This window comes from Panthera tigris, chromosome C1, assembly GCF_018350195.1.
Source record: "Panthera tigris isolate Pti1 chromosome C1, P.tigris_Pti1_mat1.1, whole genome shotgun sequence".
Lineage (NCBI taxonomy): Eukaryota > Metazoa > Chordata > Mammalia > Carnivora > Felidae > Panthera > Panthera tigris.
Genome location: NC_056667.1, coordinates 62,769,485 through 62,792,395, shown reverse-complemented (window position 1 = coordinate 62,792,395; position 22,911 = coordinate 62,769,485). Strand labels below are relative to the sequence as shown.

General features: G+C 34.9%; 1 protein-coding gene across 2 annotated transcripts in view; it reads right to left on the bottom strand.

Moving 5' to 3' along the window:
• Positions 1-22,911, bottom strand: part of MSH4 (mutS homolog 4) — an 88,526-nt gene that overhangs the window by 63,987 nt on the left and 1,628 nt on the right. For both annotated transcript variants that reach the window (XM_007079236.2, XM_042997602.1), the window contains exons 2-7: positions 21,803-21,985; positions 15,760-15,920; positions 14,305-14,415; positions 9,968-10,083; positions 8,924-9,097; positions 4,225-4,397 (exon numbers count right to left, since the gene is read on the bottom strand). In XM_007079236.2, coding sequence (XP_007079298.2) covers positions 4,225-4,397; positions 8,924-9,097; positions 9,968-10,083; positions 14,305-14,415; positions 15,760-15,920; positions 21,803-21,985 — 918 coding nt within the window. The remainder of the gene's footprint in view (positions 1-4,224; positions 4,398-8,923; positions 9,098-9,967; positions 10,084-14,304; positions 14,416-15,759; positions 15,921-21,802; positions 21,986-22,911) is intronic.

Below are 22,911 nucleotides of genomic sequence, written 5' to 3'. Positions count from 1 at the left end.
ACCATTTCTAGGCCTCTCTTGTCAAAATCCTACCCATTCCTTTAATATAGAACTGAAGTATTATCTTTGGATCCTGGATTCTGTCTTTATCCCAGCTCACTCTTCTGTATTCCCATAAAATAATACTCAATTATTATTGCATTGATTGCATTGTATCAATTATTTATTTAGAATTCTCCTCCTCTAACAGGAATATAAGATCCTTGAGGACAGAAACTTATAGCTTAATCCTCCATGTTTTTATCCCTAATACCTATAAAATGCCTAAATAAAGTAAGTACTAGGTCATTGTTGTTTTAATGAGATTCAGATTCTCCTATTTTAATAAAGTATAAAAAATACCCTCCCGGGCACCTGGGTGGTTCAGTCAGTTAAGTGTCTGACTTCGGCTCAGGTCACGATCTCCTGGTTGGCGAGTTTGAGCTCCACTTTGGGCTGTGTGCTGACAACTCAGAGCCTGAAGCCTGCTCTGGATTGTGTGTCTCCCTCTCTCTGCCCCTCCCCATTCACACTCTGTCTCTCTCTCTCTCTCTCTCTCAAAAATAAACAAAAACAAACAAACAAAACTATCTTCCTACCTTGCTCTGTCTCTGTTCTTGCTCCCATACTTTATTGTATGTTAAGATAAATTATAAACTGTCAAGATATAGAAAGCATAGAAGTGTTTTACACATGTAGATGCAAATTTTAAAACTTTCAGGTATAAGAAATTATAAAGCTTAGGGCCCCTAGGTGGTTCAGTCAGTTAAGCATCCGACTCTTGATTTTGGCTCAGGTCATGATCTCAGTTTGTGAGTTCAAGCGTTGCATCAGGCTCTGTGCTGACAGTGCAGAGTCTGCTTGGGATTCTCTCTCCCCCTCTCTCTCTCTGCCCCTTCCTGCTTGAGCTCTTTCTCTCTCAAAATAAATAAATAAACATTTAAAAAGTTTTTTAGAAATAGTAAAAAAAATTAAATTAAAGTTTAAAATATATCAAAATTAAAGTTTCAAACAAAGAAAATTCAAGTTTTTCATTAATATCCTATAAAACACAATCTTGGAAACAACAGAATACAATTTTCAACAAGTTCAACAATAAATCAATAGTTTAACAAATATTAACACCTGTTATATCCTAGCCTCTCATGGGAATCCTCCAATAAAACATGCACTTACAATCCAGTAAGGTAAGTGACAAAATAAGATACCACATAACGAGATGTAGAAAAAATGCCTAGCACAGACTTGAGGAGTCAGAGAGGCTTCTAGCATAAGTGACATCTAAACTGGAATGGTAAAAGATGAACTGTAGTTAGCTAAGGATTGCCTGGGGAGGAGAGGTCGCAAGCTATGGAGAAGGAAAATTCTAGGCAAAGAGTACAGAGTACCAAGCTTGAACCATGAGAGAGGATCTGTTCAAGTAACTAAAAAAGGTCAATTATACTAAAAGGCAGAATGCAAAATGAGGAGTAGCAAGAGATGCTGTGGGAGATGACAGGGAAAAAGTCATATAGAAGAGTCTGGACTTTATACCAAAAGTAATGAGAAGAGATTGAATAATTTTATGTAAGTGGGTTATGTGGTACCCCCAAAGATGTCCATATCCTAATTGTTGGAATGCGCAAATATGTTACCTAGTAAACAAAACTTTGAAGATGGAATTAAGTTAAGCATCTTGAAATAGATTATTCTGGATTTTTATTGGTCCTTAAGTAATCACAAGAATCCTTATAAGACAGAGGCAGTAGGATCAGTTAGAAAAAGAAGATACAAGGACAGACGCAGAGGTCAGAAAGTAGAAAAGATACTATACCTATGGCTTTTAAGATGGAGAAAGTCCAATGAACCAAGGAATAGTATACAGCCTCCAGAAACTGGAAAAGGTAAGGAAACAGATTGGCCCATAGAACCTCCAGAAGGAATGTGAACTGCTAACATTGATTTTAGCCCAACAGAACTGATTTCTGACTTCCAGAACTCTAAGAAAATAAATTCATGTTATTATACGCCACTAAATTTGTGGTAATTTGTTATACCAACAATAAAAATCAAAACAGAGTAATATGCTAAGAATTATATTTTCAAAATCTCATTCAGGCTGCAGTATAGAGAAGAGACTATAAAAAGAAATACTGGAGGAGAGAGCTCAAACACAAGGCTGTTACAATAAATCAAAAAATATATAAATGGTAGCCCAGGCTGGAGCTGCAGCACTGGGAATAGAAGCCAAGGCATTCAAAAGATATATAGGAAGGAGACTTTGCAGAATTTGATGATTGATTTCAGGGAAGAGAAGAGTTAAGAATGACTTCCTGGTATCTGTCGTGGTAGAGAGGCTGGATGTATAACTCTTCACTGAAATAAGGAAGAATGATTTAGAAAGGAGGATGGCACAGTTTGGACACAATGAATTTGAAATGATTGAGAAAGATCTAATAAGTGTTCAGTAGACAGTAAGATATATGGGGCTAAAAGTCTGTAGCGATGTCTGGGCATGAAATGTACATTTGGAAGTCATGACTGTCATGTGAATGATAATTATAAAACCAATTATAAAACCTTGATTTTGGCTCAGATCATGATCCCAGAATTATGGGATTGAGCCCTGTGTCAGGCTCCACGAGCCCTGTGTCAGGCTCCACGTTTAGCATGGAGCTTGGGGTTCTCTCTCTCTCTCTCTCTCTCTTCCTTCCCCTCTGCTCACCTTATCTTTCTCTTCTTCTAATTTATAGGCTAACTTGTTGAAAGACAAATTTTCCACACTCGCTATCTTCTCTTAACTACATTTCAATCTGCTGCAGTCTTGTTTCTGTGCTGTATGAGATTCCTCTAGTCAAGGTTACTGTAGTAGATATTCCTGGTTCTTTGTCAAGATCCTCTTGGGTCTCTTTTATCTTTCTTTCTGTGTACCCCTTGTCTTGCTCTGCGTGGCTTTTGCTTCTGCTGGCCCACACCTGGAGTCTTTTTGGAGTCCTGCCCCTAGACTGTTACAGCACTTTGCTCTCAAGCAGAGGGCCAAAAGCGCCCTGCACTCCTTAAGTCACTAAATGAAGTGGGAGTGTGAAAGCCCCACTCTGAAAACCCTAAATGCAACTTAATGTCCAGAAGTATCAGTTGAAGTTACCTTATTTAGGATGTTGCCTGAAATTATACTTTTGCTTGGCTTTTCTCCCCTTCCCTGTCTTTTTCTCCTTTCCTGTTTTCTCTTACAAGCACATTCTTATTAATAAATCATATTCACATCAATCCTCATATCAGGATCTCCTTCTGAAGAACCCAGCCTAAGAGAGTCATCCACAGGTTCACCATTGTTAAGTTTAATGGACACATATTAGTTCTATTTGAACTCCAATTAAGATGATACTACTAAATATCTCTCCTTATTGAATTACTGCCTTTCTTTATAGTAATTTTCTTCATACTTCTTTGTATTTTCCTTCTTTTTTTAGCTCTGAAACTTATTTCTTTAAAAATTTACACATGGGGTACTTGGCTGACTCAGTTGGTAGAACATGTAATTCTTGATCTTGGCGTTGTAGCATTTTCCCAATGCCTTCTAGATTTTCATGTATCACTTGAGTTTAGACTACCAGAACACCAGGTGGGATGGCTAGGATGGTGGGTGTATGAAAGACCGATCAAGCTGCTAGGAACCAGGAATTGGACTGGGAGCAGTGCATATATATTCTCCTTTCGCCCACACATTTTTTTTTTTTTTTTTTTTTAGAGAGAGAGAGAGAGCACAAGGAGGGCAGTGGGGGGTGGAGGTAGAAAGAGGGAGAGGGGGATCAAGAGAGAGACAGAGAGAGAGAGAGAGAGACAGAGAGAGAATCCCAAGCAGGTTCTGTGCTGTCCTGACATGGGGCTTGATCCCACAAACCTGGGTTCATGACCTGAGCTAAAACCAACAGTTGGATGTTCAACTGACTGAGCCACCCAGATGCCCCCACCCATAGATTTAAGAAGAGAACTGTACTTCCCTATGAGTGAACAAATAGCCAGGTGCAAAAGGCAATTCTCTTACCTTATGTTATCGGGCTTGAATTGTGTCCCCCAAAAAGATATTTTGAAGTCCTAAACCCTGGTATCTGAATGTGACCTTATTTGGAAATTGGATCTTTATAGATATAATCAAGTTAAGATAAGATTATTAGGGTGAACCTTAATCCAATATGACTAGTATTCTCATAAGAAGACAATGTATTTATTAATTTGTATTCATAAAATTAGATTATATTAATTTACCTGACTGAAGTCCAAAGAAGAGTTCTTCATCTTGAAGTAGCTCTTGAACACAATCTAATCTCATGTTAATGGTTTCAATATCAACTAAAGGTTCTAATATATTAGAACGAAGTCTTCTACTTCCTCCAGGAGTCTTAGTGTAATTTAGAACACCAAAGAGTGTGTGATTATTCCTTTGAAAACACAAATTAGGAAAATTTCATTAATTATACAGGAAAAATCCAAATAAAAGTTACCATTTAACTTTCTAAATAATCCTGTCATCTAAAGTAGTGATTCTCAAACTTTCAGGTGCATACAAATCACATGGGGAATTCTAATTCAGTAAGTCTGAGATGAGGCCTGAGAATATATATTTTGAATAAGCTTCCAAGTACACTATCAATGAACCATGCTTTCATTAACAAAGGATAGACATATCTTCTTGCATTTAATGAATTTTCTCATAGGTCAGCTATAATATTCAGACTAATATAAAATGTTCTAGCCCATGACATTCCATCAATAATAGAAAGATATCAGTAATTTCACACTGAAAAAAAAATGTATATTTAATATAATCACTTTGTTCTAACTTAAGAAGAAAACTACAAGTAAAAGAGAAGAAAAGAATTTCAGGTACAGAAAAGCGTTAAGCAAACCAACAACCAAAACAGGATTGTATAGAGAATGACCAGGAAGGTTACTTTAGTTAAGTTCGTTGAGAAAGACCTATATGTGTATTTGATAGTTGAATTCAAAAGGTATCCTTGCAAAGATGATGATGGGATGGGGATGATGCTGACAACAGGTAACATATACTGAACACTAAGCATGTGCCAGGCATTGTTCCAAGCACTTTGCATATATCAACTTATTTAATTCTAATAACCACTACGAGGTAGATGTTATATTTACATTTTACAAGATAAGGAACGAAGCACAAAGAAATTAAGTAACTTGTCCAAGGTTTCCAAATAAGTAAATAACAAGAAAAGAGTTATCAGTTAAAAAGGGCCATCAGAACACTAATTTAAGCCCAGCAATCCTTTCTGGCTCCAGAACCAAAAAGAAGATCAGGATTGGTGGGAATCTGCAAGTAAAAGTAAGAATGGAGGGAGATAAAGAAGTTGATAGAGGTCAGGACATATAAGTCCTTGTATGCCATGGTAAAGACTGGTAAAGACATCGTAAAAATGTAATGGGAGCCACTGGAAGATTTTTAGCAGGACAGTTCCAAGATCTGACTCCTAAAGGATCACAGTCTGTCCACTAGATCAAGAATAGACTAAGTGTAGGAGGGTAAAAAGAAGGCAGAGAAACAAGTTAGGGGCTATTACAATAGTCCAGGCTAAAATGATAGAGGTATGGGTTAGGGTTGTAGCCTTGGAAATGGTTAAGATGTGATCCAGAATTGGTATGTATTCTAAAGGCTGACTCAAGGGGATTTAGTAGTGGATTGAATCTGGGTTGAATATGAGTTGAAAAGGGAGAGAAAACTAGAATGACTCTTAGTCTTAGTAGATTTTTGGTATATCTGTATTTTTTTTAAGTAAACTTTACCCCCCAACATGCAGGCGAACTCACAACCCTGAGATCAAGAGCTGTATGCTATACCAACCAGCCAGGCGCCCCTGGTATATCAATTTAAACAAATTTTTAGAGAACTACTCAAACCAAGTCCTGGTGGAATAGGATTGAGGGTTTCAGCACAGGCACTTTTTTTTTTTTTCAACTTTTTGAGAACTGGCCTTCTGTAGGAAAAAAGGAAGTGAGCAGCACACCCAAACCTGCCATTTGCTATAGAAATTGAAGGGTGAAACTGAACAGGTTACCAGCCTATAAAAGCATTAGAGCTATTCAGATAGCTCAGGAGGTAGAATATCTATCTTTTAACCTGATATTCTTTGGCTCAAGTCTGTGAAAAAAACCTCAATTTCTCCTTTTCAACTATAATGTGACCTCCCAGAGGTCAAATATCCTGTCACTTAATATACAGCAGGAACTCAAGCAATGTTTGACAATGATAATGATAAATAATGATGAACTATGAAATGTGACAAAGTATAAAACATTTTGTAATAATTACCAGCGTTATTGACTATTTACTGTTATTGTAACAGAAAGTAACAGAGAAATTTTTCTAGATATTATTTTAATCCTTTTTTAAGTAGCAAGAGGAAAAATATTACTTATTCACTAAGCTGAAAAGAAATAATAACTAAATTAACTATATATTCTTTAAGGCTGTAAATTTAGACCATCAATAATCAATGGAACTGCAAAGGTACTGAGACCACCATACTGATAATTAAAAGTAGTATATACAGTACCACTCTTACTAAAAGTTGTATCAACAGTTCCTGGATAGATCTAAACTACTCTTAAGAATTAGAATATAGGGGCGCCTGGGTGGCTCAGTTGGTTGAGCGTCCGACTTCGGCTCAGGTCATGATCTCGTGGTCGGTGGGTTCGAGCCCCACGTCGGGCTCTGTGCTGACAGCTCAGAGCCTGGAGCCTGTTTCGGATTCTGTGTTTCCCTCTTTCTCTGACCCTCCCCTGTTCATGCTCTCTCTCTCTCTGTCTCAAAAATAAATAAAATGTTAAAAAAATTTAAAAAAAAAGAATTAGAATATAAATAATTAACAAAATTAGCCTATGTTTCTAAGTTTACAACAGCAAATAATGTCTGACAATTTCACATAACGGAAAGTGAAGCCAAGATAAGAATATACAAAATGACAGAGATATTTAAACAACTATGGCTCTAAACTGGCACTGAGCACCTTAAGGTTTTACCTGTCTAAAGTGCTCTTTATTCCCATCAATACTCTTAATATTAAAATTCATAATCATTTTAAGTTTATCCCTTTCATTGATGACTGATGTTATATTTAATTACCAGAAGCTTAGATTTAACTACTTCAAGCTTACTTACTCCCAGCCTGTACTTTACCAACTCGTAATACTGTTTCCTTGTATATAGCATATTATTCCATTGAAAATCATGCTTTCCAGACTTTGTTTTTCACTGTCATACCATCTTTTCTATTTCTTCATCTGGGTAACTCCCATTTATATTTCAAAACTTACCTTGTGTATTATCTCCTCTAGAAAGCCTTTCCTAATTACTTTCCTTTAACCCTTAACCCAAGCCCAATTAACTCTCTCTCTCTGCTATGAGAAAGGCATCATTTTTATGCAAACTTTTATCACCATACTTAGTATGTGCTAATAATGCCGTCTATGTGTCTCCTCTAGATTGTAATTCCTCAAGGAGAAAAACCATGGCTCATTAATTATTTGTACCAAATTGAACCCATGTTAATACATCCCCACTACACCATCACATGTTGATTATGTTATTTTCTATTAACATTTTAATTCTATTTTAAGTACCCCACTATGAAATCTATAAACACTGTGTCTGTCTGCACACCTCTCTCTCTCTGTCTCTCATGCTCACCATCAATATTCCTGGTACTCTAAATAAAGTTAATAATAAACCAATAAAACCAGCAATCTAGTCATATACCATAGACCCAGTTGATCAACTATTTTTATCTTCTCAAATAATTACACAGACCCTTAAATTTCCTGTACTTGATGCTTCTAAAGCTCATTATTCCAACTTTGTGGTATTCTGGATACAGTATCTTCTTTTCATTGTGGTAAAACACACAACATAAATTTTATATTTTAATCATTTTAAGCACACAATTCAGTGTCATTGAATATACCCACAGTATTGTACAACCACTTCCACTCCCCATTTCCAGAACTTTTTCATCATCCCAAGCAGAAACTGAATCCACCAAATAGTAACTACCCATTCCCAACTGTCCCCAGTCCCTGATAATTTTTCCCTTTCTGTCTCTGTTGATTTGCCTAGTCTAGGTACCTAAGTGGAATTATAAAATATTTTTCCTTTTGTGTTTGGCTTATTTCACTTAGTACAATGTGTTCACAATCCATATATCTTGTGGCATGTATCAGAATTTGACCCATTTTTAAGGCTGAATGATATTCCATTATACATTATCTATATATCTTATTCCATTTATCTAGTCAGTCACTCATTGTTAGACATTTGGTTCATTTCCACCTTTTGGCTACTGTGAATAATGCTGCTATGAACATTTGTATGCAAGTATCTGAGTCTCTGCTTTCAATTTTTTTGCTATATACTTAGAAGTGGAATGCTGGATCATACAGTAGTTCTATATTTAACTTTTTGAGGAACAACCATACTATTTCCCAAAGTGACTGTACCATTTGATATTCGCATCATAAATGTACCAGGGTTCTAATTTGTCCACATCCTGGCAAACATTTTTTTTCCATTTACTTGATAAAGACCTCTTAATGGCTGGGAAGTAGCAATTGCAGTTTTGATTTGCATTTCTCTCGTGACTAGTGATACTTATTATCTTCTCATGTGCTTATTGGCCATTTGTATATCTTCTTTGGAGAAATGTCCATTCAAGTCCTTTGCCTAGTTTTGAAATGGATTGTTTTTTTGTTGTTTCATACAAATATCTTTCTAAAATCTGACTTAGTGAAACATCTGAGCAGTTCAGCAACAATGGTACAATGATTAAAAATATGTTTATTCAATATTTCTACAATTTTTCAAAATGTAAAGTAACTATTCATAGAAAAATAGGACATAATAAAATACACTGATACATTTTTTAAGAAAAAAATTGGATGATCTTACCTACAGTCTTGATTATTAATTAGTAATTCAAGGTTTTGGGCTGATGATGAATCTATCATGGCTGTCTGTTCACTACCCTGGAAACAAATCTTCAGCGATTTTGGTGCATAAACTGAATTTTGAATAAATTCAACATATTTTAATAAAGCTGCAACAGCTGCAAGACAGTAATACCTGAAAGGTGACCAAAGATACATCACTATACAATAAATAAAAATTTACAATAAATAAAATAAATCTTCACAATAAATAAAAATTATTGCTATAAAACATTTATTTCACCTCAATATTAGGAAAATTATAAATAATTGCATAGCATTGCTTAAATTCAAAGGGAAAAAACACACCAAGTGTTACTTTTGAAAACTAGCTAAACAACCTCTAAAACATAAGAGTTGATAAAAATAGACAATTTTCTGAAGTCTGACACCTAAGGACTCCAATAAATCATGTGTTAGAAGACAATATTCAATTGTGTGTCAATTTTTGATGTACCATCCTAAGAATTTAAATAATGCTGAAAATGTCTGACAGCTTTAAAGGTAGAATTAGGAAGTTCTAATATATAGAAAACTGTGATGATCTTGGTGAGGGGAGCCACTGTGATTAACTGAGTGAACAACTAGTCTAACCTGGCTCAAAGAAAGTATCTATTTAATATGTTCTAAAAAATATCCTTCCTAAAAATATCATTCCCTGTCTTAGCTGAGTCTCTGAGGAGTACAAAGTTACAGGAACACAGCTCTATGTCTCACATTTCTAGGTTACGGTAGCTACTTGAGCATTTCACTCCAAAGTAAAGTGAGCAGCAACCATAATGGCCACAGATTATGACTTATTTGGAGAAATTCAATACAAATTAAGTTACCAAGATATGCCTTGTGTATAAATTTTAGTTAAGTATTTTACTATTTTAGTAATTACTGAGTATGTATTATAAGCCAGACTTTTCTAAGGATACAGCAGAGAACAAAAAAGATAAAAGACCTTGCTCTCATGGAACCCAAACTAGAGATTTATTACTTTTCTTGAGTCATAACTTACTTGGACTGAACCTCCATTAGGACAGTACTAAATTCTGCTATGCATAGCTGTTCAATGTACTCTAGTCCTTTTGTTTCATTGAAGTATTTCCTTTGGATAGTAGTAAAATTAACGTTCTGAAAAGAAGTTTTAATTTCAAAATAAAGTTTAAGTTTCATGCATTTGCCCAAAACTGCTTTCCTAAATACATGTAGGCACACGGATAAATACCATATAAAGTTTATTTTTTATTATTTATTATCTTCCAGAGTTAAATAGGACATTTTCTTATTTACGAAAAAAAGTGACTGTTTTGCTAAGTGAATTATAGTAATCTATAGCTCTTATTAGACCATACTCATATGACATATAACTGAAGATGATGGGTACAATAAAAAATAAACATGAGAATCTCTGCCTTCTACTAATTTTATTCTACAGCAGCATCACCACCCAGGTTTTACTTTCAGTCTTACATACTCTAACATAATTAGAGAGAGTAGATCCTTTTAATATATTAGTTGCTGAGACTGAAAACACCAATTCCAGCCACCAAATCTAGGAGATGCTACCTACATGGGATGAATTTATTTAGAATAAAGAAAAGGAGAGAAAAGAACTTTTTAAAAAGAGTAGGAAAAAAAGCATGGAGTTGTAGAGTAAAAGGTTTACCTACTCTGAATAAAGATAATAAATAAGAAAGGTAACATAATAACAATGGACTATGAAAGAGCTAGAAGACAGGGAAAAAAATGAGGAGGTAGGGAATTTGTTATGCACCAAGATTGTTTTAAGTTATTTCAGCTAGTCTTCACAATACCCTTTGACATAAGTCTTGTATTAACTATAATTGTCTTAAAAATAAATTCTAAAAAGTAGCTTTTCTAACACCATACATTTGATATATGCCAGAGATGAAACTAGATTTCTCTGCCTACAAAGTCCTTCCACTTCATATTGCTTCTCATTTAATGAAATAATTTTTATGGTAAGTATGATAATGATGATGATGATATTGAAAAATATACTGAAAAAGTTAATACTTTTACCCCAAATACTTCTGTGGTTCTCTCTCTCTCACCTCTTTAGGACTTTTCCCAAAAGTAAACTTATCAATGAGGTCATTTCTCTAGTTACCTTACATAAAATACCAATTCTCTAAAAGGTAGATTATTGCCCCTATTTTATTGATGAAAAAAAAAAGTAACTTAACTTGCACATGGTCACTCAACTTGCACATGGTCACTCAGAGTCAAGATCTGAAACAAGCACAGTCTGACTCCTCTATTCGTAAGCACTCTGCCATACTATCCTATATCTCAAGTGTGGTAAATGTATGTTGTTTTTGCCCTTGAAGGGCTCATCTATCTTACATTCCATGTGGTTTTGGTAGGACTGTCAATTACAGTGCTCTGTGCCCCACAGAAAGCAAATGACCAGAAATTAATCAATCACAGTGCTTCTACCCTGAGAAATAGTGATTAGTCTAACATGTGGGAATGCGAATAAAGTAGGACCTATTGGGGTCCTTCCCTGGAATTTATATATGGACACCGGAAGAAAGAATATATTTTTTCTCTCAGTTGGCTAAGCTGAGATGACATCAATCTGGAGCCATCATAATCATCTCAAAACTCACAGAGGTAATCTGTCTACAATTTAAAAAAAAATGGTTGGGAATGCAAGCTGGTGCAGCTACTCTGGGAAATAGTATGGAGGTTCCTCAAAAAAACAAAAATAAAACTACCCTACGAGCCAGCAATTGCACTATTAGGCATTTATCCACGGGATACAGGTGTGCTGTTTCGAAGGGACACATGCACCCACCCCCATGTTTATAGCAGCACTATCAACAATAGCCAAAGTATGGAAAGAGCCCAAATGTCCATCGATGGATGAATGGATAAAGAAGATGTGGTATATATATATACAATGGAGTATTACTCAGCAATCAAAAAGAATGAAATCTTGCCATTTGCAACTATGTGGATGGAACTGGAGGGTATTATGCTAAGTGAAATTAGAGAAAGACAAAAATCATATGACTTCACTCATATGAGGACTTTAAGAGACAAAACAGATGAACATAAGGGAAGGGAAACAAAAATAATATAAAAACAGGGAGGGGGACAAAACAGAAGAGACTCATAAATATGGAGAACAATCTGAGGGTTACGGGAGGGCTTGTGGGAGGGGGGATAGGCTAAATGAGTAAGGGGCAGTAAGGAATCTAATCCTGAAATCATTGTTGCACTAAATGCTAACTAATTTGGATGTAAACTTTAAAAAATAAAAAATAAAATTAAAAAAATATTTCTGAATTACATATTTTAATTATAATATGATAGGACCAGTTAATTGGCAAAACTTTGAATTGTACTAGTATATATATTTTTTGCAACATAATAAAAGCTTATAGGAAAAGGCTTAAATAAGCTATGGAGATAGCCTGTGTTCTCTGTTTTAGCAAAATTCTTCAAAATGTTCTGAACAATGTTGACAATGTGAAGCTAATTATATGATAGTAACTGTGATTTCTGTTTTGCAAGTGGGGATAACTAAATGTCAAAAATGTAATGCCTGTGTTGCCCAAGTGACTGCAGGCTGACAGTCCAAATCATCCCAAAGCTGGTTGCTTTATACCTTTATACCATGTATATTCTTAAAAACATGTCATCCCAAGGCAATTTTAGCACAAATTTCCTTCAACAGGATTAAAGTATGATTTAGTGTTCTTAAAAAAAAAATTGTGGTAAGGATGGGAGTATGGGATAAGATCTATCCAATCATTCATTTGGGTTCTCAGTTACATAAATCAATAAATTCCCACCCACCCCCCTTTTTTTTTACTTAAGCTAGTATAAGTTGAATTTCTGTTACTTAACAACCCAAAAACCTGGAATGCTTAAGCAGAGCAAAATAACAAAAGTTAGAAAAGTATATATAAATAGAGGTGATGAAAAGAAGTTTGAAGTAATGAATAAAATAGATAACAGGTAAAGAGATCTGTATAATAGAAAGAACAGATTTATAATAGGGGCCATTTCTCGCAATAAGTCAAAGACAGCTGAGCTACACAGGATCTCTAAGAGCATGACAAGAAAACTTAAATGACTGCAGATGCTGAATATATTAACAACTACACTGGAATCTAAATCACAGCTTGATGCCAAATGTGTTAAAGATAAGGCTATAGACATAACAAAGTACAGTATAGTCTGAAAATAATTTGCACTCCTGAGGTGTTATTCCAACTGCAATGCTACCTACTTGATTAGGGAACTACAACCCCCATTCCACAAAACATTTGCTAGAGGAAAGAGATAAACTGCATGTCGGAGACATTCTGGCTTAGAGGGAGAACATTCGCTGGATAAAGTTTCCGAGCACTTATCTGTCACAGTCCCACAGATGGAGGCTTAGAGCAGTAGGCTAACTGTGAGGAGTACATGCTACCAGGGGAAGCTGAAACAATTCTGTAATACAGATCAAATTCTCTAAAAGGAAAAGTACTTGCTGATAGTGCTATTCCCTAGAGTAAGAACCTCAATTTCAACTAGTCTGGCAGCACAATAACTAGTTTCCACAAAGCTCTACCTAAGGAAATTCAGTTTTGTTTTGTTTTGTTTTGTTTTTCCTCTAAGGATCTACTTTCTATATACTCTGAAAACCTCATTATCTGAAATATTTTCCCTTTTGTTTAAAGTAGATCAAGGGGCGCCCGGGTGGTTCAGTCAGTTGAGTGTCCAAGTTGGCCTCAAGTCATGATCTCGCGGTTCAGGGGTGTGAGTCCCATGTGGGGCCCTGTGCTCAGAGCCTAGAGCCTGCTTCAAATTCTGTGTCTCCCTCTCTCTCTCTCTCTCTCTGACCCTCCCTCACTTAGGCTCTGCCTCTGTCTCTCAAAAATAAATAAACATTAAAAAAAATTTTTAGGTAGATCAAGGGTGCCAAATCAAGTAAGTGGATGTCCTGTCATTTTTTTATTTTATGTATTAATAGTCCCTTAGCTTAGGACTTGTAGTTAGTACTTTAGGGTAAATATAAAGTTACTCAAATTATTGTTCGCCAGAATGCCATTATAGAATGGATTTTAAATAAAGACCTTGGGGTGCTTGGGTGGCTCAGTCAGTTAAGCATCCGACTTCGGTTCAGGTCATGATCTCACGGCTTGTGGGTTCGAGCCCCACATTGGGCTCTGTGCTGACAGCTCAGAGCCCAGAGCCTCCTTCAGATTCTGTCTCCCTCTCTCTGCCCCTCCCCTGCTCATGATCTATCTCTCTCCGTCTCAAAAATAAATAAACATTATAAATAAATAAATAAGACCTTGAGTGTTACTATTGAGAATAAAAATCATTTACCTTGAAATTTTCTGTGATCAGAGTAAACAACTTAGTTGAATTCCCCACAACACAAGCAGTATTTGACATTATTATTTCCAAAGGCGACAGAATTTTGAGTTTAGTGATCACCTAAAATCATTTGAATAAATAATTTCTTAAATGTAAGCTTGGTATTCTCTAAAACCAAACAAGTGACATACTTTTTCTTAGAGATAAGTACTTAAAATAATACATAGTTACACAAAATTACAGCTGTTCTAATTATATATTTCAGTTAAAAAACATATATCTAATAATGATATATTAAGCATTTCTATATAACTACAAATATAAAATATCATAAACATAGGCTATATTTTAAGTCACAATAATTTGTAACAGCTCTAAACTAAAAAATTAATTTGAACTTATCAAATATATATTCCTAAAATAAGATGTTTTAAAATAAATTTTTCTACTCGCTATTTTATCTATCTCCATAAAAAACATACATTCAATAGTGTAACTATGGTGATTTAATCAATATAGTCACAGTGGTACAGCTTAGAAGTTAAGCAGTATAGAAACACCGAAGAGAAATACCTGTGTTACAATTTATTCTTTTCATAATATAGTTGCATTTCTTAGAACCATTCTAGACACAGAAATTCTTAATCTGCCAAACATCCCTATTTTTAAAAAAGCTTTTTTTCCTATTTTTTAAAACTGCATAAAAATGTGAAATACCCAGCGATAGTTAGCATGCAGTACTAGAATCATTTAGGCTGTTGGGTATATTAAAAAATTAATTACTGGTAGGAAAAGGAAACCTATGTATTGAAAAACCATAAAGAGGAATTAGGGAAAGGAAAAAAGAGGAATAAAATGCTGAAAATAACATTGTGTGTGTATATATATACATATATATATATATATATATATGTATGTATATATTTCAATAATAGTAATTGGGTCAAATAACTTTTTAGAATATAGAGATTAGAAGCAGATGACTTCCACCTGGTTAAGGGACAGAAATTCCCATGACAATAGGCCAGTGGCCCAAATTAATGATAAGTGATAGGAAGTGAAGGCAAGAAGAGGTTAAATTATGACTGACCTCAAAGACCCATTTCCCGGAACTCTGGAAAATAAAATTCAAATACTGTCCAGTGGAAACAACCCTTTGGAGATGGCATTACTAATATACAGTCTTGGGAATGAGACCAGGAATTATTAATTTGAAGATGTTAATTTTAGAAACTAACAGTAATTTGAAATGTTCAAGTAACAGCAAAGCACATTATTTTTAGGACAAAATACATTCAAAAAATTAAAATCAGGTGTAAAACAATTTTAACTCAGAGTAACCTACATTGGCGCATTGTAAATTACCTTTATTCCATGAAAAAGTAAAATAATTAGGAAAGCAGTGACTTGAAAATCTGCATGCTGCTGAGTAAGTCAACCACTTTCTAAGAGTTTAATACCTACCTTCGCATATGTTGTGTTGTCTGCAAACTGAGACAATATAATTTGTGGGCTTTTTAAATCAATACTTGCCATTCCTATTTCACCTCTGGCAAGTCCTCTCCCTTCTACAACAGCTACAATAACTGATGGGGAGTGTATTGATACTGCAGATGAGGATGTAGCTGTTAAAAATTTTGTAAAAAGAAAATATATAAGCATTAATAGTAGTACTTTCTCATTCTTTCCTCAGAAGATTCCAAGCACTAAGTTTAGGACACAGTTATTAATATCCAAGGAAATAACCTTTTGTTCCTCATCAAAAACAACTTTTCACATCCAGACCAAATAAAAATGTTAACTCTCAAAAGTATTTTGCCAAAACTTCAAAATAAGAAATAAGTTATATATTGTCTTATGTTGCATTTATTGGAATGAAGTTATGAAGGAACACTGAATTTGGGATCAGAAAACCTAGACTATTTATCCTACTCTGTCGTCTAAAAGCTATATGAATTTGAGCAAATTATTTCATAATAAATAATCAAAAATTACAAGGCATAATGTAATAACTGCCCTGCCCAACTCAAGAGCTAGCTGGAAGAATCAAATGGGATTATATATATATGAATGCATTTTATAAAAAATAAAATATTATACAACTATAAACTCCAATTATATGTATTGTGTATTAAATGTGTAATGTTGGATACTTTATTAATGTGTCAAGACTACTCTAAATTCTTTATTTGGATTAATTAATCTAATTGTCACAATTCTATCAAATAGATATCATTATTTACTACATTTACATATAAAGAAACTGATGCATGGATGGAACTAGTAGAGTCAGAATTTGCACACAGGCAGCCCGGCTCCAAATCTGATGCTCCTAACCTTTACATATATTACAGATTTTGAAATCTATGCCTTCCAAACAATGAATATTTAGGTAAGTTGTTTAACCATAATAAAGCTACCATTTCTTCATCTGTAAACCAGAAATACCAAACCTTTTTCACAAAGTTGTTACAAGAATTAAATGCAATAACATAGAAGGGACTTTTTGGAAAGCATATGAAATTACTTAAATATGGGACATATCCATGGATGAAAAAAATGTGTAAAATTTTATTGTCAAAAAACAAATTTACCTTTGATTTCCTTGTCAATCTTTCAATAGACCCTTTTCCCCCTCTTATCCCTTCCTGACCTAGATTCTTTTCTACCCTTCTATTACAATGTCTACAAAATTATCCATTTATGTTATCCGAGTCAGTGGTTAACTTAAGAGTTGATTAAAAAATTTATTGTGTCTAGATCTTGAACTGAAAGCCAGCTTATACATTATGATCAAGTTTATATTAGATCTATGAAATCATTTTAAGTTCTGCAATAAAATATGACCTTCCTATTTTTAATTGGAAAATAAATACTAACTTCCAGTGAAAATTCAGTACACTCAGAAGATACCTCCCTTAAACTTCTAAAAGAATGCTTACACTGTCATGCTGATATAATTAGCATCCTAGTCCCTAAAGCTCTTATTATTTCCTTAAAATGGATCCTTAGAAGTCAATCACTGGAACAAAGGAAAACCACCATTTGTTAAGGATCTCCTATATATTGTCAGATTTCTTTCAGAATTGTACCGACTTCTTTTTAAGTTTATTTAAGTAATCTCTACACTTAATGTGGGGCTCAAACCCACAACCCTGAAATCAAGAGCAACATGCTCTACCAACCAAGTCAGCCAGGTGCCCCTATACTGATTTTTTTCCCCCAATTCCATCAGTAGTATATGAGATAAACCAATTTTACTGTATATTTACCATTCTTAACTTCTGAAATGGATTAGTAGTAGTAGTAGTAATATTGGGTAATTTAATGGACTGATACTAAATTTGTATTTTTGAAAATTACTATCAAAATTGAACATAACTTAATATATCCATTTGTTTTCTATTTTTTAAAGAAATTCTCTCTCTTTTTTCTTAATTCTGAAGTTTCTTAACTCCTTTTTTAAAATTAAAAAAAATTTTGGGGGCGCCTGGGTGGCTAAGTCGGTTAAGCGTCTGACTTCGGCTCAGGTCACGATCTCGCGGTCCGTGAGTTCGAGCCCCGCGTCGGGCTCTGGGCTGATGGCTCAGAGCCTGGAGCCTGCTTCCGATTCTGTGTCTCCCTCTCTCTCTGCCCCTCCCCTGTTCATGCTCTGTCTCTCTCTGTCTCAAAAATAATAAAATAAACATTAAAAAAATAAATAAAATTAAATTAAAACAAATTTTTTTTTAATGTTTACTCATTTTTGAGAGAGAAAGAACACTAGCAGGGGAGGGGTAAGAGTTAGGGAGACACAGAATCTGAAGCAGGTTCCAGGCTCCGAGCTGTCAGCACAGAGCCCGACATGGGGCTCAAACCCACAAACTGTGAGATCATGACCTGAGCCAAAGTCGGAGGCTTAACCGAGCCACCCACGTACCCATCTATATTTTATTTTGAGATATTTGTCCTTATAGAGTTTTTACTAAATTTTAATGTTTTTCATTTATGAGAATTTTATAAATCAATTACAATGATTTATACTTGCTACCAATCTTGATTTGGTATCTCAAAGATTTCTGCTTTTGTATAATCTTTTCCTTAATCATTTCTCCATTGCTTTTTTGCTATGAAACTCCTCTTTCACTGAGACAGTTGATATGCATTATTATTTTATTCTAATTTTTTTTTAGCTGTTTTGTTCATTTTGATATTTCATATGAGCAGAACTTTGAGGAGTACATTTGGTTGTCTACCATGTCTGGAATGAGGTACCAGAAGTATACCAGAAGTATACATTTAGACTCATTCATAAGCAGTTGGTAATGATCTAGCTGGGCAGTCAGGGACCTGGAAGAAACAAGATTGGAAGATAATGTCAAGGAAATCTGGGGGAAATGTATGCAGATGGGCCTCTTTAAATGGGCATAAACTCTGAAAATATTTGTGTTTCATGTGAATGCCCACTAAAGGGCATCTACTAGATGCCCTAGATAATTAAGACTCTCAATTATCAGGTAGACAATGATAAACTCTATGGACTTCAATTAGCCTCTTTTCCCAGCCACCCCAGTGCTTCTTTAATAGACTTCTGAACAAAGCAGCCATGGTGTCAAAGATATGCATGGGCTCAACATCATGAACTTCCTCTTAACAAGGCTGACCTGGTCAACCACACTGTCAGTACCTAACCTGCCAACAGAAGAGATAAACATTAAATGCCCTATATAGCACCACTCCCCAGTGGGACAGTAAACCAGCTTTTCCTGGCCAATCTGTATCCTCTGCTATTCAATAGGTTCAATATCACCTTCTCCAAGGAGATCTATACTTCAGACTTGGAAATGGCTCCTGGAAAGGGCCTGCTTCCAAGTATGACCTCTTGGGCCTCCTCTCAGCCCTAGGGCACCTAACAGAGTTTTCTTATAACCTATAGTGATTCTTTTATTATAATTTAATAATTCTTTATATTAAATCTCCCTTGTTTAAATCACCATATGGTTCTATCTTCAGATTGGATCCAGATTGCTATAGTCTCTGCCTTCATAGTGCTATAGAGAAAAAAGATAATTAAAATACCCATACTATTAGTAAAATGCAAAGTTAAATGGCAGCACATAGCAGGGAGCCTCAAGCTAATCTTACAGGATCGCAGAAAGCTTTCTGAAAGGAATAACATTTAAGCTTAGACTTGAGGAATAAATAAGAGTTGACTATATGAAGAAGAGAAGAAAGAGTTTCTAAGCATAGGAAATACCATGTAAAAGGCCTAAGGGTAAAAGTTTGGAAGTAAAAAATAAATAAATATATATATATACACATATACACACACACATATATATATACATATATATACACATATGTATACACATATATGTATATACACATATGTATATACATATATATACATATACACACATATATACATATATACACATATATACATATATGTGTGTATATATATACATATATACATATACGCATATGTATGTATATATATACACACGCACACCCTATAAATACTAACCAAAAGGAACTGCCAAATTAATAGCAGACAAAATAAAACTTTTAAGGCAAAAACTGTATCTATAGATGAAGAGAATCTTTTAATACTAAGATAGAACAATGCTAAATTTTCATGCTCCTATTAAAATAGCTTCTGAGTGCCTGGGTGGCCCAGATGGTTAAGTGTCTGACTTTTTTTTTTTTTAAGTTTATTTATTTATTTTGAGAGAAAGAGAGCACGTGCGGGGGAGGGGAAGGGGCAGCGTGAGAGGGAGAAAGAGAGAATCCCAAGCGGGCTCTGCACCATCAGCACTGAGCCAGCCCAATTCAGGAACTTGAGTCAAAGTGGGACGGACACTTAACTGACTGAGGCACCCAGGCACCCCTTAGTTGGTTAAGTGACTGACTCTTGATCTCAGCTCAGGTCATGATCTTATGGTTGGAGCCCCATGTCTGGTTTTGCCCTAATGCTTAGGATTCTCTCTCTCTCTCTTTCTCTCTCTCTCTCTCTCTCTCTGCTCTTCCTCTGCTTGTATGCCTGTGTGCATGCACTCTCTCTCTCAAAAGAAATTGTAAAAAATAATGAAATAGCTTCAAAATAGGCAAAACAAAATATTAACAGAACTACTAGAGAAAATAGACAAGTCCACAATCATAATGGGAGATTTTAATATACCTCTACAAAAGTCTTTAGTAATACAGACTTAACACAATTAAAGAAATAACCTAATAGGGGCACTTAGCTGTCTCAGTCAGTAGAGCATGAAACTCTTAACCTCAGGGTCATGAGTTCAAGCCCCACGCTGGGCATAGAGCTTAAAAAAAAAAAAAGATGACCTAATAGACATATAAACTATACATATTTACAACTGTAAAAGACATTTACAAGTGGAGACAAAATGTTTACTAATGTATAAAATTAAGAACTTCTGTTCATCAAAGAACATCATAAAAAAAGGAGGAAAGAAGAGAAGTCACAAACCTAGGGAAGATATACCCAATAAATGTACTCATCAAAAAGAATATGTACTCTGAATATATATTTAGAATATATAAGGAATTTCTACAAATCTGGAAAATAAAAGTAAAGAAAAATGGGAAAAACACACAAACAGTCATTTTACAAAAAATGAAAGCTAGATGGTCAAAAAGCAACAAAATGTAACCAGCCTCGGGTGCCTGGGTGGCTCATTCAGTTAAGTGTTCAACTCTTGACTTCAGCTCAGATCACCATCTAGAGGTTTGTGAGTTCAAGCCCACATAGGGCACTAGCCCACTTGGGATTCTCTCTTTCTCTCTCTGCCCATTCAGCATGCATGTTCTCTCTTCTCTCTCAAAATAAATAAATAAACTTAAAAAAAAAAAAGGGAATCAGCCTCATTGATAACCAGGAAGATGCCAACTCAAACTACAATTAGGTTGTATCTTACAACTGCTGGACTGGTAAATATTAAGTCTGACAATACAAAATGTTGGAGAGGATGTAAATTTACAAGAACTCTTATACACTGCCAGTAATAGTGTACCCTGGTAGAAGTACTTAGAAAAACAATTCGTCATTATCTTGTAAATGTATACATTCACAAACACTATATCCAAGCAATTTCACTGAATGTACCTTAGAGAATGCTTACACATGAAGAAATTAGTTCATCCATTTTCCCCTCAAGAAAATCTAGTAGATTTATATAAAAACTAAAATTTAAGTATAAAAAAACCCACAGGGTGTACTAGCAGGATCAATTTCTGAATTTAAATAAACATCATGTATAAGAGAGAGTTTTCTCCTTCATTTACTTTTTGTCAGAATAGTTAAAATAATGCAGACCTGGATATATTAACAAATAATATCAGAAACTAAGTAGCATTAACTTAACCTCAAATTATGGATAGATGTAAACTGATGTGTTTTTTTCAGTCATCCATATCAATTACAAATAACTTCAAATGAATTTAACTACCCTAACTTATAAATCTTAAAAGTTTCAAAAGGTCTTCTAGGTCAACATTCCACTCATTTTACCTGAATATCCCATTTGTGGTGTCCAACTTTTATAACCTGATCTCTGGGGATTTCCAGCAGACAATGGAGTTTTTAGTATTTGAGGATAATTACTATCTCGTGCAGAAGATGAGCTTGTACCAAAAGTAAAATTTGATGCAAATATGTTTTCTGCATTAGATCTTTTGTTTCCAAAATATGAACCTAAATTTGAAAAATGAAATATCAATTCTTAAAGATTCAGAATTATATACAATGATGTTTTAATCGCTGTAATTTGTATCATGTTCACTTTCTATAAAACTTCATCAGATAACAACTTTAAAAAAATAGCCAATTGTGACAAACTTAATGGCATTAATGATAAATAATCTGGTACTAAAATATAAGGCAAGTGCTTGCTAATGTGCTTCTACAAGCTGAGACTACTCTTGATAAAATCATAAACTACCTTCTACTCTTCAAATACACCAGATGTTTATGTTTACTTTGTATAGCAATTATGAGACTTCTTTTCTTGTACTGATTTGACTTCATTGAAACTCTCTCTTGCCATGCAAATAGTACAAGAGTTTTAACAACTTTTTAAATGTCTGTTTGTTTATTTATTTATTTATTTTTTGGGGGGGGGAGAGGGAGAGGGAGAGGGAGAGGGAGGGGGGAGAGGGGGGGGAGAGGGAGAGGGAGAGGGAGAGGGAGAGGGAGAGGGAGAGGGAGAGGGAGAGGGAATCCCAAGCAGGCTTGGCACTATCAGCACTGAGCCCGACGTGGGGCTCGATCTCATGAACCTGGAGATCACAATCTGAGCTGAAAGCAAGAGTTGGACACTCAACCAACTGACCCACCCAGGCACCCCCCAAAAGTTTTAAATTCATTTGGATTCATTTCCCTGTTTGGGAACTTTCCTACTGATATATCAGAGTTGCCAGTTTTTCCACGAAGAGAGAGTTGTCTGAATATAAATAAGTCGAACTCGCATTGAAGTACATACATTTTTAAACTACTTAAACATATTATTCAACTGAATTAGATGAAACGCTAAATTTAATCTATTTTCAGGGCGCCTGGGTGGCTCAGTTGGTTAAGTAAGCCTCCGACTTCAGCTCAGGTCATGGTCTCGCGGTTCTTAG